The sequence below is a fragment of the Ceratocystis lukuohia genome (assembly GCF_044167205.1).
Source record: "Ceratocystis lukuohia strain C4212 chromosome Unknown Supercontig3_pilon, whole genome shotgun sequence".
Classification (NCBI taxonomy): domain Eukaryota; kingdom Fungi; phylum Ascomycota; class Sordariomycetes; order Microascales; family Ceratocystidaceae; genus Ceratocystis; species Ceratocystis lukuohia.
The window spans coordinates 1,318,634-1,334,921 of NW_027263522.1; the positions used below are offsets into that span (position 1 = coordinate 1,318,634).

General features: G+C 49.3%; 5 protein-coding genes across 5 annotated transcripts; 2 read left to right on the forward strand and 3 right to left on the reverse strand.

The window, feature by feature from the left end:
- Positions 1–1,929: 1,929 nt before the first annotated feature.
- Positions 1,930–2,538, forward strand: HOO65_030351 (mitochondrial 54S ribosomal protein mL58; the record flags this gene model as incomplete). The annotated part of the gene is made up of 1 exon (XM_071000379.1): positions 1,930–2,538. The coding sequence occupies one exon, from the start codon at positions 1,930–1,932 to the stop codon at positions 2,536–2,538; it is 609 nt and encodes a 202-aa protein (XP_070860030.1).
- Positions 2,539–3,024: 486 nt separating this feature from the next.
- HOO65_030352 (sulfate transporter protein) lies at positions 3,025–4,522 on the reverse strand (the record flags this gene model as incomplete). The annotated part of the gene is made up of 4 exons (XM_071002164.1): positions 3,025–3,553; positions 3,629–3,858; positions 3,923–4,043; positions 4,254–4,522. The coding sequence occupies 4 exons, from the start codon at positions 4,520–4,522 to the stop codon at positions 3,025–3,027; spliced, it is 1,149 nt and encodes a 382-aa protein (XP_070860031.1).
- A 1,041-nt stretch (positions 4,523–5,563) lies between these two features.
- HOO65_030353 (uncharacterized protein) lies at positions 5,564–6,805 on the reverse strand (the record flags this gene model as incomplete). The annotated part of the gene is made up of 1 exon (XM_071000380.1): positions 5,564–6,805. One exon carries the CDS (start codon positions 6,803–6,805, stop codon positions 5,564–5,566), a length of 1,242 nt encoding a protein of 413 aa, XP_070860032.1.
- A 1,940-nt stretch (positions 6,806–8,745) lies between these two features.
- Positions 8,746–11,197, reverse strand: HOO65_030354 (Protein BZZ1; the record flags this gene model as incomplete). The annotated part of the gene is made up of 4 exons (XM_071001929.1): positions 8,746–9,119; positions 9,182–10,770; positions 10,873–11,084; positions 11,150–11,197. The coding sequence occupies 4 exons, from the start codon at positions 11,195–11,197 to the stop codon at positions 8,746–8,748; spliced, it is 2,223 nt and encodes a 740-aa protein (XP_070860033.1).
- A 1,008-nt stretch (positions 11,198–12,205) lies between these two features.
- Positions 12,206–13,954, forward strand: HOO65_030355 (ATP-dependent RNA helicase DBP5; the record flags this gene model as incomplete). The annotated part of the gene is made up of 4 exons (XM_071002086.1): positions 12,206–12,351; positions 12,452–12,937; positions 13,020–13,257; positions 13,406–13,954. 4 exons carry the CDS (start codon positions 12,206–12,208, stop codon positions 13,952–13,954), a joined length of 1,419 nt encoding a protein of 472 aa, XP_070860034.1.
- Positions 13,955–16,288: the final 2,334 nt, after the last annotated feature.

Here is a 16,288-nt window from a genome sequence, read left to right on the forward strand (position 1 = left end):
AATGGCTTCTGTCGTAATTTGATTCTTTTTAAATCATCATTATTTGCCTTCATAAAGCCCTAAAGTCCCTTGTTGTCCTCTTCCAATACGACACCACGCCTCAGCCTCCACGCGGCAACGTCCAGATAACTTGCTAGCTGCTTTAAAATACTAGTTCCATACCCCTTGCATTATAACCCTGAACCAGGAATCTGTAGCAGGTGCACTATGCTCAGGACAAAGCCAAGCCAACCCAGCTGCGAATAGATGTCAGTCTGTTTGACTTTGTTTGAACTTGAGCTGCATGGTATAAATTTAGCCCTGGGGCCTGAACATGCGATGAAAGAGGCAAATCTCTGTCTTCTATGTCACTTTCATTCCAATAATTCCCATGTCGTTTCATAACACCAAAGAGCGCGCCCCGTGATACGGATTGCTAGCCTCTTTAGTGCCGTGGTCCAACACGCTCACATGGATAATCCAGCATTCTTGTTTCCCTATTGAAAAATAGCTCCGAGCTACTACGAATTGAGGCTGGCTCACGCCACGCAGACATGATATGTGTCTATACATATATGCATACATACAGAGAGGCGCGAACACATATATCACAGATACATGTAGTGCTAGCTCTGCGTCTGTCTTCATGGTTAAGCCCGCACTTTCAGGTAATGAGACCCTGCGCATAAAATGCTGGTAACTTGCTTGCCTTGCCTATGCGTAAATGTTTGTTAAATTTAGTGATGATATGCATTACCAATGCATGCATCAAACAAGGAGGAAGCCACTAGAACTCTGGGGAACCTATCAGAAATCGCACGAGAACCACCGTGAGACAAAAAAACCTTCTCGAGGGGTAAATTTGAGGTTAGGCGCAATATTGCCGACTAAGCAAGTCAAAAGAAATCAAGGCAGCCAACCAGAGAAGGTAAAGCAGTTAAGGGGCCGCTGTTTCAAAACGAGTCCTAGACATCTGGTCCTAAGGAAGAAGAGCCTGATCTTGAGAGACCAAACTGCCCTTGATAAGGCTCCCCTTCATGCCCTTTCATGCCGTCTTCAGGGGGACTGGCAGCTACCCCTGTCGCAGAAAAGAAAAGAAGGAAAAAAAAGGAAAAAAAAACAGACATCACAGCCCTGAAGCCTGAGCCAGGAACAATACGAAGTTTAGGCGGCCCAAGTTGTGGCCACCAAGTCAGAAATCTTGTCATTTCCTGCCATGACATTAGTGGCTCAAGCGGGCGCAGACAATGCGAGAAGGACCTGTCTAACTAGTTACTACGTGTTAAATCCGTCTTGCTCATCCCCATCCTGGGACGCGTGCGATGACATAAGTCATACATACCTTCAACAGAATCGATGATCTCCACCATGATCATCCGTCTAAACAAAAAGGCCTAGCGCGGAGAATTACATGGTTCCAAATGGAGCATGACCTAAACAATAAGATGGACCCCGCACTATTTTAGGACCGACGTCATCATGAAGCGTCAGAGGAAAACCCTCAATCATCATGTGGGTCTTGTATCACGTGATATGACAAGTTTTTGTATTACATAAGCAAGGCTCAGTTGCAGCCGAGCTAGTGGACCCATCCTTCGCCAGTTTAGAGTGGGGTCAGTTGGCTACCAAACTTTGATATGAAGCAAAATTGATTTTGGCTTCACGATCGGTAATTTGGGTGTTGGATTAAGCCTCATAGACGTTTCGTTTTCTCCTCTCCCTCAAGCTGCCAGCTACTTGCCGGAATCTTACACAGTAATTTCCTGCTTGGAAGTCTTGCCATCTACGCCTTGCTTGTCCGCTGTTTTTCCTCATTCTATTATCTTCAATTACGTTATATTGGCCAGCGGATTTTTCCGACAACTACTACACCTTGTGCAACTGACGTTTTGCACAAATCACCCTTCAAAAGCTAACACATCCCACCTCACAATCTCCTGCTCATATACAATGGCGTCCAAGATCATTCGCCGGCCGCTCGTGGCTGCCAGTAGAACAACCTCCACCTCCTCGACTACTCTCGCCGTTCGCGGCCACAAAACCACAGCACGGACAAAGCGATCGCTGGCGCTTCCGCCACACAAATCATTCGCACCATCAGGAGAAAGCATGGACACCATTATTTACAACCCGCCGTCGTCAGCTGCTAGCGTCTTCCACACACCGTTCAAGTTCTTGCCCAAGAGCGACCCGCGGCGTCAAAACAACATGCAGGAGCTCTTCCGTACCGGGCCTCGTCTCACCGAAGCTGACCTGCCTCCACGCTTGGAGGTCGCTGTCCGCGGCAAAACCCCGTCGTATCATCTGACTCGAGAGGATGCCCGCGAGATCCAGGAGCTGCGGAGAACAGACCCCGAGACCTGGACTATCCCCAAACTGGCTGCCAAGTTCAACTGCTCGAAGGTCTTTGTCACAATCTGCACTCAGGCTCCGCGTGAGTACAAGGACAAGCTGGCGAAGAAGCTCGACGTGGTCAAGTCGCGCTGGGGTCCACGGAGAACGCAGGCACGGGAAGACCGTGTCAAGCGCAAGGAGATGTTGTTCAGGGGCGACCTATGAGTACGCCGAAAAATCTAGCTTGGTGCCTTTTTTGTTTAGAGGAATACCCTCGCTCATCAGGCCGAGGCATGTCTTCGGACGTGGTGCGCTCTACGAGGCTTGTGGAAAAATGCACATTACTACATAGACCGTGAATTAGGAATGTTAGCGACGAAACTTCAAAATCGGGTATCAAGGGAGTTGAGTCTATCTTCATCACATGATCCAAGGAGAGGATGAGGAAAAACACAACGGTCAATGCAAATTGTACTTGTCTTATTAAAAGCTGTTGATCTAAAGCGGAAGGTCAGCAGCATATTGTATAAATATATGTTACAAATATTAAGAGAACTAAAAGTTCCGCAGAGAAAAAGCTTTATCCTTAAATCATGTACCACAACTTCACCCCAGATGTGATAAAGCCTCTATGAGCATGCATCTGCTCTTTTATATACCACCCAGAAATCGAATATTACGCATCAACCATGTAACATTACTCGGCGTAATTCACTTCTGTCCAACACCAAAAGCTGCGCGATCTTTCTCGCCGGGAATAGGCCTGCAACACCATCCACACCAGCTCCGAGTCTCACCTTTGATTTCCTTGGCTAGGATAGCCCTGCTGCTTCGTTCGTCACTCCACTCTGGCACTGATGCTCCGACTCGCACCATGCGCACGAGCTTGGTTTGTAGCTGGCCGCCGATGCCCTCAATTTGGTGTCTACTATACCCAGGCTCTTTGCGGGCAGTCGGGACTTGGAGCTGTAGCTGTGCACTGGCCGAGTCGAGGGTCGTGATAGCGTGCGACAAGCCTAACTGTGGGGACGAAGATCCAGAGCCGGAGCCAGAGCCAGAGCCAGAAATGGTGGGGCTAGGTGTGCGGCGGTCCTCGGCATCACAGTCGATTTCGTACTCGCGCTCCTTGGCTCCAATACAACGGGATTCGCGGCCGCATATAACGCCACGATCACCGTCGCCTATGCCGGTACCAAGCCCACCAATAATTTCGCCATACTGAAGACGCCAGCTCCATAGCCTAGAATAAAGAAAAGGTCAGATTTAAAATAATGATACGATGTGGATGACCCGAGCTTGTGTATCTTGCACTTACCGGTGGTAGAGACTGTCTGCCGAATTGTTGCCCTGGCCACAACTTTTACATAGCCATACACCTTCATCTTGGCAAGTGCACATGGCATGATTCACAATCTCGCGATTCGCCAACTTTTCGTCCATTGGTGGCACAAAGAGCGAAGTTAACGGGGCTTTGGTGCAATCCAGGCATAGCCGGCGATGGCGGCCCTTGAAAGCCGGCGTAGCAGGAGGCTTAATCACGCAGTTCTACCCTACATGTTAGCAGCAAGTTTTAAATTGCATCGATATTGCCTTAGATGGGTTCACCTACTCTGCAAACCACGCATCCACAGCGGCGACATTCCGATACCATGTCTCTCGCACAATAGTTTGTCTTGAAGCCATACGGCCCAGTCTCGTGGTCCAGAGCCCCCTGCGCACGCAGCTCCTCCCTGTTGCAATGTAGCGTCGAGCGCATTAGGGCATTGTGGAACTGGAATAGCGAATCATGGATGTAACGACAAGAGCGCGAGAGGCTATCAAGAGTATTGAGATCGATATGGGAGGCAATTGCGATGACAACACTAGAAGGGAACGGGTATGCGTAAGTTTCATGATCTAGTAGAGATGTGGAGAGGCGTTACCAGGAAAGGAGAGCTTACGGGTAGCAGGCAAAGGCCCTGATCGCAGCTGGGAGCTGAACCTCAGGCTCGCTATTTAATGCCGAGTATAATTCTTCTAGGCTTTCTTGTGTATCTTGAGGGACCGTTGGGGATGGGGATCGGGCCTTGGGCTTCGGCTGCTCTTGCTCTATGTTGGGGGTGATGCGCAGCTGGTTTATATCACGATAGATTTCATGTTGGATAACATTCGGGAAGCGGACAGCCGGAGCCTGCGAAGGCTCTTCTTCAAGATCGACAAAAATGGCCATAATGGGTAAAACGAATGACGTCTACGCTATAAATGAGCAGTTGATTCTGGTATCAAAAGACACACAGAAAAGAAAAACAAAGAGAAGAAGTTGTTGCTTGATATTTGTGGCATCAGTGGCGGTCACTGATAAGACGATTATGAGCTGATGGACAGAGGGTCGACGAAGCGTTGCATAGCAAGGGTTGCAACACCAGAAAATCCACAGGAAAATAAGACAAGAAAAAGGAAGAATGCAAAAGGAAGTAGAAAGGCGTGCGATAGGTGGTTTATTATTTGAACAGCAATAAAAACAACGCCATCGGTTGCCTTGACTTCGCAAAATGTAATGGACATTCAAAAGCCTCGCCTTACAGCCGGTAGTGAAGCTGGAATAAGTACCCATAAAGTATCAGGTACCTCGACGTCCTGCACTTGGCGCCTGTATATCTGTGTACCAGCTACGACCGCTGCGACCAAGTATAGTCTGTTAGCTACCAATGAGTACCATGCCGTTCTGTTCCTGCCTTTATTCATAATTTCCCCGAAGCGCAAATATACACCCGCCTCCCAGCTTCAAAACAAGCGGGTGTGAAGTCGCCAAGAAGCCGGGTGCGAACTTGAGACGTAGGGCGGAGTATCCCTGCACCGCTAGGCTAGCTTCCCCAACTCAGGATCCACTTCTATGAAGTGCTTTGGCTTATCAGATCTAAATCTCAAACCATCACCACTTTTTTTTCCTACTGGCTTCAGCAAGCCCTTGTCTTGGCTCCTTTTTTTAGTTTTTTTTTTGCGTAATGGCGACATCGGAGTCCTGCGATTTTATTTTCTTGAACACTTAGCCGGTCACGAGCCCTGGGGCAATGTATGCGTCTTAACTATGATGTTACGTTTACGTTTAGGTCTCTATTTATTTGCTGTTGGTGGCCATGCTGTCTCAATGGACCCGATGTGATACTTTCTGGTACTTACCTCTATCCTATCAACACGAAAAAAAAAGCCCTATTATATACGAACATGCCCTATATCTATGGTTTCAAGTTAAACATCATTCTTTCCTCACCTACTCTTCTATTGGATCATCCTCAAAGTTTGGGAGGCTACGGATATCCGGTCTTCCATCGGTGCTCTTCGCCCTTTTTGCAGAGCCAACTCGTCTCCGCTTGTGGTCCTTTCCTCCACCATCACCCGCACTAGGCCCACTACCCCCAACCTGAACCTTGGATGCCGTGTTCGGTGCTGAAGAAAGTCGTCCGACAAACAACTTGGGATGTGAAAACCGAAAAGAACTAGTTGTTTTCGCCAACCCGTTGGGAGATCCTTGTTGGGCGTGTGTTGAGACATCATCAGAGGGCATTGCAGTTGAGATGGTATCAGCCGAGTCTTTCCAAGGGGCTTCGCTTTGCAGCAGGGATATTTGGAGACGGTCTGAAGTTGACGGCAAGGACTCGGGGGCCTGAGCTAAGTCCGTAGCTGAAGTAGATGGAGAAAAATGGCGGTAAACCCCACACTCCCATGACTCGGCGGACATAGCGGGCTGTGGTGTGCCCCTGTTAGCTGCATCGCTATCCATGCTACCTAGGTTCATCAGATCCCTTGAAGTTTGCTTCACTGCTTCTTCGAGTGCGTCTTCGTCCTTTCTATCGCAATTTTTGCCTCCAAAAACAAATGCCATCCATCCATCTTCTGAGCATGTGTCGTCCTGCTGCTGCTCGGCAGAGGCCGGGGGTATTTCTTGTACCTCATCTACTGGTGTCTTGCTCTGAGGAGCATCTACCTGGGATTGAGGTTGGATATGCATACTTTCAACGCTGTTTTGCACATGTTGACGTTTGGCCCGAGTTGATGTAGACCATGATTTTCGTGGACTTCCTGATTGATGAATAACGCCACTGAATGATAAACGGACCGTTCGAATTTCGTCGCGCTCTTGCTCTAGGAGTGCGCTTGCACCATCGGCAATAGATGGATATTGTTGTGGCTCCAGGGCTGGCGAACTTAGAATGCTCGATTCAGGGTCAGAGGACAAGACGAAGGGCTCTGTCTCGTCTACAATTCTGGGTGTGGCGATTGCTATAGATGGTGTTCCTGATGCGGTGATCAGCGGACTATGGGATTGGTGATTTTGTTGCTCTAACTGGATAGGCTCATCGGATTCAACCGACTCATAAATACACTCCTCGTGTTGGCTGACACTCTCAGTGCTATAGAAGTGCCCACTTGGGTTAGAGAAGCCCAAGAACGCCTTCCATTCACCAATCACATCAGGGTCGGAGCAAACGCTTGATGATAAACTTTTTCCCATTGTGGCAGCTGAGCTAGATGCATGCTCCGGGATTTCTTCGTTAATGTGTGCTTCATAAAGCTTTGGGTGTCGTTGGGGGAGAGGCTGATGAACTGGGATTGGCGATGACTCGACATAGCATTGCGGAGGCTCGGGGGAGGACCACCGAGATGATGACAATTGACAGTCGGTTGGGGCATGCGAGCTATAAGATGGCCATTCATTGCTGATATCTGAAGGGGGAGAGTACTGGAAAGAATGATGAGGATCAGAGTACAGAGAAGTCCCCCGCAGACTTTGATTTCCGATATGAACCCGAGGCTCGCCAACATCCGAAACAAGGCCAAAGTGGTGAACTGGCGATCGCGATCGCCTTTTTGACTCCACGAAAAACGGAGATTTATGTGGTAGGGCACTTTGGTCTTGTCTTCTAGAAGACTCACTGTCCAGGGATGCCCGAGGGAACTGGCTTTTCGCGTGCTGAGAATCCGTTGACAGCCTCCCCACCCCGACCCAATCAGAGCTGAGCAAAAGTCGCTTCCGTCTATCATTGATGTCTGGTGCCTCGACAACTCCGGACGCACAATTTCGTCTTTTTAGAGCCGCATTGGACATAATGGTTGACGATGCTGTTGCCATACTAGGCTTTGGTCCTCTGCCAGAAGCATTTATTCGGGCCCGTGGCGGTGATGCGGTTGAGGAGTGGAGGGGAGGAGGGGGAGGAGGCAGATCTAATGGCCGAGATGACACAGGTAAGAAATTAAATGATTTTGGAGAAAGCTCAGCAATACCTGATGTCATGCCGGCGCGCAGTTTTGCGAAGTGTTTTTTCTGCTTGACATCCGAGCTATGTCGCTGTTGTGGTCGAGCATGGCGAGCGAGGTTACCTTCAGTCCAATTCATTAGTGGCACTATATTGTATGGCTTCAGAAAGAGGCGAGTTCAGTAGGTGAAGAAAAGAACACAAGAAGAGGCCAAACCAACGAAAATGATGAGAATTTTGCTCGGAACCAGCTTAACTATGTGGGCGCCGTACCTTCCCTATTTGCAAGACCCACCCGGAGCATGAGTAACCGGAGGCGTACACCTTCCTCTGCGGTACTGTTCACTAAATACATAGGACAGCGATAGCGAGTCTGTTTTAAAGCTTGGACAGATTGCGGAGAAAAGCAACAGTCTTGATTCTATCTAAGGCTAGTTATAGAAGCACACGCACACACATACACACACGACCTTAAACTACTCTATCCAAAGATAAAGAAATGGAAAAAAAAAATACACCAAGAAGAAGATGATGTATGCTAAAAAACAATGCAAGAAGGCAACCAATGACGGTCAATGATGCTGATAGTAGTAATGTGACACCAGTGTCTCGGTCTAGTAGCTAGTACATGTCATCACATGTGACGGATGTAACAACGCAAGAATCAGGCCGTGTTGCGGTTGTTGATTTGCCTAAGGGAATTGATGTATAATCCGTCCTTGTGCTTCCTTTGCACAAAGCGTACGCTCCTAACCTTGGATGGGTCTGAGCTCATCATTTTGCGCTTCCGGCAGTTACTCGGGGCGCCATCATGACGTTTGGTGTGACTAGAATGCTGCTTGCTACCCTGAGCTTGGGGTTTCGCTTGGGCCCGGGCTTGAGCTTCACCGCGGATATGTCTAAGTGGCTCGCTGAGAGCCTTGGGCCGAGCGGATGTAGAGGATTTTCTAATAGGCTTTTGTGGGGAAACATGCGTGCTAGAAGGCAGCTGGTGGAATGAGTTGGGGCTTGCAAAACAAATCCCTGCCGATGGAATACTTGACTTAGGCTTGGGATATCTATCTTGCTTTGTAGGACTGGGTGTTAGCATGGGAGAGTGAAGAGAATGCCGGGGACTATATAAAACAAGTTCAGGGCTAAGGCTGAGTCCATAGCCAGGATTGGCCCGGGAAGTCCGTGGACGCCATTGAATAGGCTCCTAGACCATCTGGACGTAGCTAGCAGGGACGCTCTTGACAGCGCCGCCTTTCTCAACCTCAACCCAGCCATCTCCGGGATCCTCTTTGGAAAGCACAAACCGCTCTCCTTCCGTCATACTGTGCTCGCTATCGCTCTGCGCGGTGTAGGCATAAAGAGCCTCGACGTATCTTAGCTTTTTGGCGCCTCGTCTTGGCGCAACAGCAGGGCCCTTCTTTTTTGCAACGCCATGGTCGGCCTGAGTAGTTTCAGGGGTAGCGGCGATCGGCGTTATAGTGGCTGGAGTTGCAGTTGGTGCAGGAGACATTTCAAGATATGATGAAGGAACAATTCCTTCTTTGTACCCAAGGCGTACCTTGGCCCAGCCAGAGCCATCTATTATGTGTTAGTATGCGACTAGATCCCTAATGAGTCTTATTACAAGTGATTAAACATACCATCAGGAGCAAGAACAACAACTTCTCGTCCTTCAGGAACTGTCAGCTCGCCATCGCCAGAGGCATCAAAAGCATACAGCATCTTGCCCTTTTGTAGGAGAGGTTTAGTGGCTGTAGGGACTGCCCCAGCGCTGACATAAGCTGCCGGGGGCGGAGCCATAACACGGTTCTTGCGTGGAGCACCTCCAGATGCGGCAGACGAAGTCGACGCTCTAGGAGGATCAGGTTCAGAACTGGGGATGGAGGGCTCGTCGGCAGGTGTTCGGGGGGTGGACGAAGAGGACAATCCAGACACAGATATAGGCTTTTTCACACTTGCAGAGTATCCAGAGGTTGTGGAGTTTACTGTGTTGGATCTACTTAACGCAGGCAAATCCACAGTCTGGGACTGTGAAGTAGAGTCGGGCCTCAGAAGCGACGTAGCGGCCGCCTGTCTCTGGGATTTGAGCTTCTTGCGCTCCTCTTTGTTCTGCTCGCCAGGACACTCAGCTGGAACTTTCATTTCGCACTTGGTGTGGCAAGTATAACCACAGTCGCGACATTCCATACCCTTTGCAGAGATTCCCCAAATCTTGTCACCGCATAGATCGCAGCTAGAAGGAATCTTGAATGTTTGGGCCTTGAAATTGTGGTTCATGGCGCCAAGCGTAACATCGCCAACGGCGGCAGTTATGGTACTTGTCTCTGCTTCGGCAGTGAGGCGCTTGCGATCCAGGTCATGCAAATCTTCCTGCATAGCAAAAAGCTGACGCACAACATCAATTTCGTCCTGGTTCTCCTGGCCTTCTCTTACACGCTCCTTCACCTTGCGAATGCCGTCAACCTCACGCCGTTTCTTGTCGACTTCCCGCCTCAGATCGCTGAGTTGGCCCTTAGACTTGTTGAGCATATTGCGCAAATAGATCTTGGCCACCTCGTCAATAACCATAGTGGCGTCGTCATGCCATACAGGGCTTGGTTCAAACACCTTGTCCGGAGGCTCCTGCCAAGCGCTCATGTTGTGGCGGATATACATCATGGAATCAAGATAGGGCTTGTTTCTTGTGACTTCTTCAGCGACATGATCAACAATACCCTGACTGCTCTTGAGCATGGCGCCTTCCAGCTGCATAGCAGCAGTCCACAGTTCGTTGACCTTGGCGGTGCGGAATTCGGAAAGGTCCTGGAGGCTATCCATGACTTCGGGGATGTACTGATGGTAGTAGACCTCTTTGAGCTTATTGGCTACGTTGATATTGATGAGATAGGCATTTTTGACGTTGTTCATCTCGTGGATCTGTTGCTGATATGCGCTCTGGGCCTTGGCCTTTTCGAAGGAGGATTCGGTCTTTTTGCGCTTGGCTTCGAGCTCCTGGCAAGAGCTGTCATATTTGCCTTTCATTTTTTTGAGGTCAGAGAAAGAGGCATCGCGTTCACGTTCTAGGCGGTCGGCAAATTCGATGTGGCGCTTGCGGAGCTCTTCTAATCGGACTCCGATAACTTTCATGGGGTCGGCGATTCGAAGAGTGAGGTTGTTTGCGTAGCGGTCATGTTCCTCGGCACGCTTCTCAAGAGCATTGAGTTGGGTGGTCCAGGTGGTCATTGAAGCACTAGATGTTGTATAGATAGGTGTTAGCTAGCTAGCCAGCCAGCCAGCCAGCCAGTCCGCTGGTGGGGAGTAGAAGGGAAGCCCTACAATAGGCCTGACTTACCTTTCCAGCGATCCGGGCGCCATGGCAGGAGTGTCGCCGACGCTAATAGAAGCAGACTTTTTGTTTTTCTTGTCGAAATAGCGCTTGGCTAGAGAGGAAAGCTTCTGCGAGTACTCCTTTTCGATAGCACTGCGCTCGCGGTAGAACTGCTGGATGTCTTCAAGCCATGAGATCCCGTTCCCGGCCCAAGCACTGGCGGGTTTGAAGCCATCCTATACAGCTACATTAGCACGAGAAGGCCCCGCAACCCTCGAGTTTGACATGTTGCCAGACTCACCTTCAGCTCCGCGCCAAGCGTCGGTGCCGTCCCGACGACTTCAGCCATGGTTATGGTCAATGATGATACAGGGTAAAAAGCATGCAGCACAGAAGAGCGTGGGATAGAGCTAAAAACAAAAAGGCGCTTGCGCGGGGAAATGCTGATAGAACAAAGTAAAAGACAGGAAATGCGCAAGCTGGAGCTGGAGTCAGAATGGAGTTAGAGAAGGGGGGCGAGGTCAAAGAGAAGAAGAGGAAGAAGAAGAAAGAGAGAGACGAACACACGCACAAACAACAAGGGAAAAAGGCTAGGAATGATGGGACTATGGCCTACGCAAGTCACCCCCAAAATAGTAGACAGGGCGGGGAGGGCAGAAGGCAAAAATAGAAGTATAACAGGGATCTTTAGTGGGCTTCAGAGCTGGACCCCGCCATAAGCACCCTCGCCCCAGGGCTGGTACAGTGAATTACAGTGAGCAGAGCACAGCGGCAAGTATGATACAACACTTACAGTATTCATCGTACAATGTAAATCTGGATGGCCTCACTAGAAAGGCTATGCTAAAGCTACGCACGGCGAATGTACTCCCGCACTGACCGGCTGGCCAGAATCATAAGCCGCATAGTAGCAAAATTGAGGCCGATTCACGTAGGTTATTAGCACGAGGAATAGCTGCACATGTATAGCAAGCTGGAGTTCTCTCACTGCTTTATTGGCATTTCTGCTACCACCTTGACATGGGGCATTCACATGCTTCAACTACGAGCTACCCCCAGGGTTGCTGACCATTGTTTTAATCGGAATATCACCGGCTAATCTCCCCGCCTCCAGCCCCGCATCACAGCTTGCCAGTGAAATCGAAGCTCTAGCCTTGCTGTTATCTATCTATAGCTTCATAGGGGAAAAAAAAAAGACTACCAGATTGCGACCATAGCCAGCCCTCGTGATTTTGCCCATTGTTAGCCTATCCATTGCCCTTACTCCAGAATCAAGTTTCTCTCTATCCCCTCGCTTGAACTTAGGTCTTCTTTATCCTCAACCATTATCATTCCAGTTTGCCCCTCACCTAAAACAATGGCCGATAACACTGACCAAGCCAATGCCGCTGGTGGTCCCGGCTTGTGGGATTCTACCGCCGATGTCAAGGTGACCCTCACCGACCTCCAGGGTGACCAGAGCACGCCCTTCTACTCCGCTGTTACTTTTGCCGATCTCAACCTGTATGCGCTACACTACCACCATAATTCGTCCATGTCTATCGTTTTGGCTTTGTTGAGAATCTCCAGACCTCTAACCTCTTCTTCATCGCCGACAATCTAGGTCCGATGAGATCAAGAAAGCGCTTTCTGCCCTGGGCTTCCTCAAACCCTCTAAAATCCAGGCTACAGGCATTCCCATTATCCTCAAGGACCCTCCCCAGAACCTCATTGCCCAGTCTCAGTCAGGGACCGGCAAGACTGCTGCCTTCGGTATTGGCACTCTTTCGCGCGTCGATCTCTCCCAGCCCGAACAACCACAGGCACTTGCTCTTGCTCCCAGCCGCGAACTAGCTCGCCAGATTGAAGCAGTTTTTAGACAAATTGGCCAGTTTTCTGAAGGCCTCAACATTGCTGCTGCGGTGCCTGGAGGTGTGGAGCGTGGGGCTAGCGTCAAAGCCAATGTCGTTGTAGGAACTCCCGGCACTGTTTTTGACCTGATGAGACGGAAGCAGCTTGATGTCTCCAAGCTTAAGGTCCTTGTTATTGACGAGGCGGACAACATGCTTGACCAGCAAGGCATGGGAGACCAGTGCATGCGTATCAAACAGTAGGGCTCTTTGAACCAACTCTCCACAGGCCATCGTGCCTCCTGCACGAAAAAAAGAAAAACTAACTCTTTCTGCAACCAGAAACCTTCCCAAGGACGTCCAGGTTCTCCTCTTTTCCGCTACTTACCCTCCCAAGGTTCTCACTTATGCCACCAAGTTCGCGCCCAATTCTGTTGAGCTTACTCTTGAGCGCGGCGACCAGACTGTCAAGGGTATCTCACAAATGTACATGGACTGCCCTGCCGAGGAGGACAAATACGACATTCTATGCAAGCTGTACGGTCTCATGACCGTTGGCTCGTCCGTCATCTTCGTCAAGGTAAGTCAAGTTCAAATCCAAAGACGGGACATGTCTTTTGGCCGGGATGCTGCGCTTCAAAATCGGGCAAAGCTGTGAAAAAGGAAAGACTAAATAAATAAGCACTGGTACTAACAAAAGAATTCCCCTGCCCTTCCTCCAATAACAGACTCGCGACAGCGCCTCTGAAATTCAAAGACGCATGGAGGCAGATGGCCACAGCGTGTCTGCCCTACACGGTGCCTTTGACGGTTCCGACCGTGACCGTCTTCTCGAAGACTTCAGAACTGGTAAATCCAAGGTCCTTATCACCACAAATGTTTTGGCCCGTGGCATTGATGTTTCTACGGTGTCAATGGTGATCAACTATGACATCCCCATGAAGGGCCGTGGTGATGCTGAGCCTGATCCGGAAACCTACATCCACAGAATTGGCCGCACTGGCCGTTTTGGCCGTGTTGGCGTCAGTATCAGCTTTGTCTACGACAAGAAATCCTTCCATGCTCTACGAGAGATTACCAATCTGTACGACATCGAGCTAGTACAGCTGAGCGCCGACGACTGGGATATGACCGAGAAGAAGGTGCAGGAGGTCATCAAATCCAACCGTGCCAAAGCCTCCTATGCCCCGAGTGCCACCGACAAGCTGGGTGCTATTGGTTCAGGCTCTGTTGCTGTAGATGGGCTAGATGCTGTGAAGGAAACGCCCGACGCGTAAATTCCGCCGCAAATAAAGAAAGAAGGGGAAGAAGGGCTATGTGACTAATAGTGATCTGGGAGCTATCTTGTAATACCATTATACCCAGAAAATAAAAATGAAAAAAGATTTAGGTCCAGCCTTGCCAAGGCTTCTGCGATTCTTTCATGCAAGAAAATGGTGCTTACTATACTTACAATCTTGACAGCACGCGTTTTGGGCTTCGGCGCGTATCTAGAGGAGGACATGAAATGATCAACACGGGCAGGGCTTATGCGCACTCTAGCTGACATATGCATGATCAAATGAAAAGCTAGGCGAGTGTTTCATGGAGTTCTAGTCAGAAAACTCATAGTAGAAAGGCGTAGGGCAGAGGAAGCCTACTGGCGCTTAGGTTCATCCGAAAGGAAACACCACTACAAATAGCAAAAGCAACTGTGCGAGCAATCAAAACGAGGCCATAGAAGGAAACGCAGCTAGTGTTGAAGAATGAAGACTCTAATCCTACATGAACGCCAAAAGATGCACAGGTCATGGAGAAAAGAAGACCTTGTGCAGAGCGAGATGCACGCGCGCAATATAAACTTCTCGATGTCAATGTGATATGCATAACCCTTATAAACCTTCGGATCAAACCCTACATGACACGGTCTCCTAGGTTTTTCTACCCCTTAGTCTCGTCTCTTTGTAGCATTGCTATGCCGTCTATGATTGGCCAAATAGCTCTATACCCACTTAATAGCCTCCTCATCCTAACGCCGGCTAGCCCCAAGCGAAAAATTCAAGTAGACCAACCAACAAGGACAACGGCTTAGAGATTCTTGACGGCAATTTCAACAACCCGAACATCAAGAGGCAACTAAAGACAGAGAAAACAATAAAGGCTGAATTGCCTCAGTCTTTCTCCATCACTTACTAACGCACGAATGCATCACCGTCGAGTACTAGTCAGTGACGTGGCAAGAGGCGTTCTCGACGCCCAGCAGAGGGGGACCACGAGGACTATTATTACTTACATTGCGATGCTGCTTGCTGCTGCATGGCCTCCTTATAACCTCATCTGAAGTTTTCTGCTGTGCTCTAGCAGGTGAGCTGGAAATCTAAAAGCATGCAATGTGCAGTGTCGCAATATGGACTCGCCAAGCGCAGGCTCTCACACAATCAACCCTGGCCCTTTATCAGGGCCAATTTCGTATTGTGTGACTTCAGGTTGGATCACATAGCTTGTCATGTGTAGTCGGCGCTTAGGTGCAGATTTAGACTGACCAACGCACAAAGCAGTACCTGAAATCCTGCAACCGCTTTAATGACTGGGCTGTTTTTTTTCCCGCTGACTTCGCAGAAGCTGAGAAGGGGCCTCTGGGTTCTTGGGGCCAGTGAGGCGAGATGGGGCTCATTTCCTCTCGGCCGTATCCCATGGGCTGCGCGGCGTCTAGACAAAAGGCTTTTGGTTCCGCCGTCTGGGATCGTTGAAGAGACTCCTGATCTTTACTTCTCTTGAGTTTGAGATACGTTCATTCTGGATCATTCGATTCCCCTACCAACTCTTCTCTCTAGTGCCTGATATCTGTTTCACTCTTTTGACTATCCCGTACCCACATAGGATGCACATCTTCATTGCTGCTCTTACACTCGCTAATTCCATATCCACTGTCATTTCTTCTGTATGCGCATAGCTCCTTTAGAACAACTGCTTGTCACGGGCACCTCATTTCGTTCTCTTCTTCATCACTGCATTGCACACCCGTCAAGTCTCTTTGACCCTGTCACCTATACCCCAGAGTACAAGCATCATATTGTGCATAACGGCGTGCGCTACTAGTAAGCTGCGAGACATCCTATCTGATTCCTGCCGGGAAACACCCAGCTCTAGCATATGTATGCCACCGTTCTTGGTTGAACAAGGAGAGACACGCAGAGCAGTGTTACCTTACTCGATAGATATATCAAGCTTCACATCTTGAGCTCTGGCACGCTGACCAGAAACCAATCTCCTTTTTAGATTCACGTTTCAATCTGTTTCTACTACAATGAAAGGCTACTTACTAGCACTCCTGGCCTTCATGGAAACTGGCACATCATTAGCTATACTCTTGCATGACAGAGACACATCTTTCACCACAATAACAACAGTCGACGTTTCGTCTACATCTGGAACAACAGCACCACCACAAACCACAGCAACCCAGCAAACAATTGACTACGTATTATCAGACATCCTTTCTAAGGTGCCCTCTTGCGCCAGACCTTGCTGTCGCGACGCCATCTCAACCAAGTTTAGCCTAGAGTCAACATGCGGCCCGACGAATTTATTAAAATGCATGTGCTCGTTGATAAGGAGCTCTGAGTTGTGGC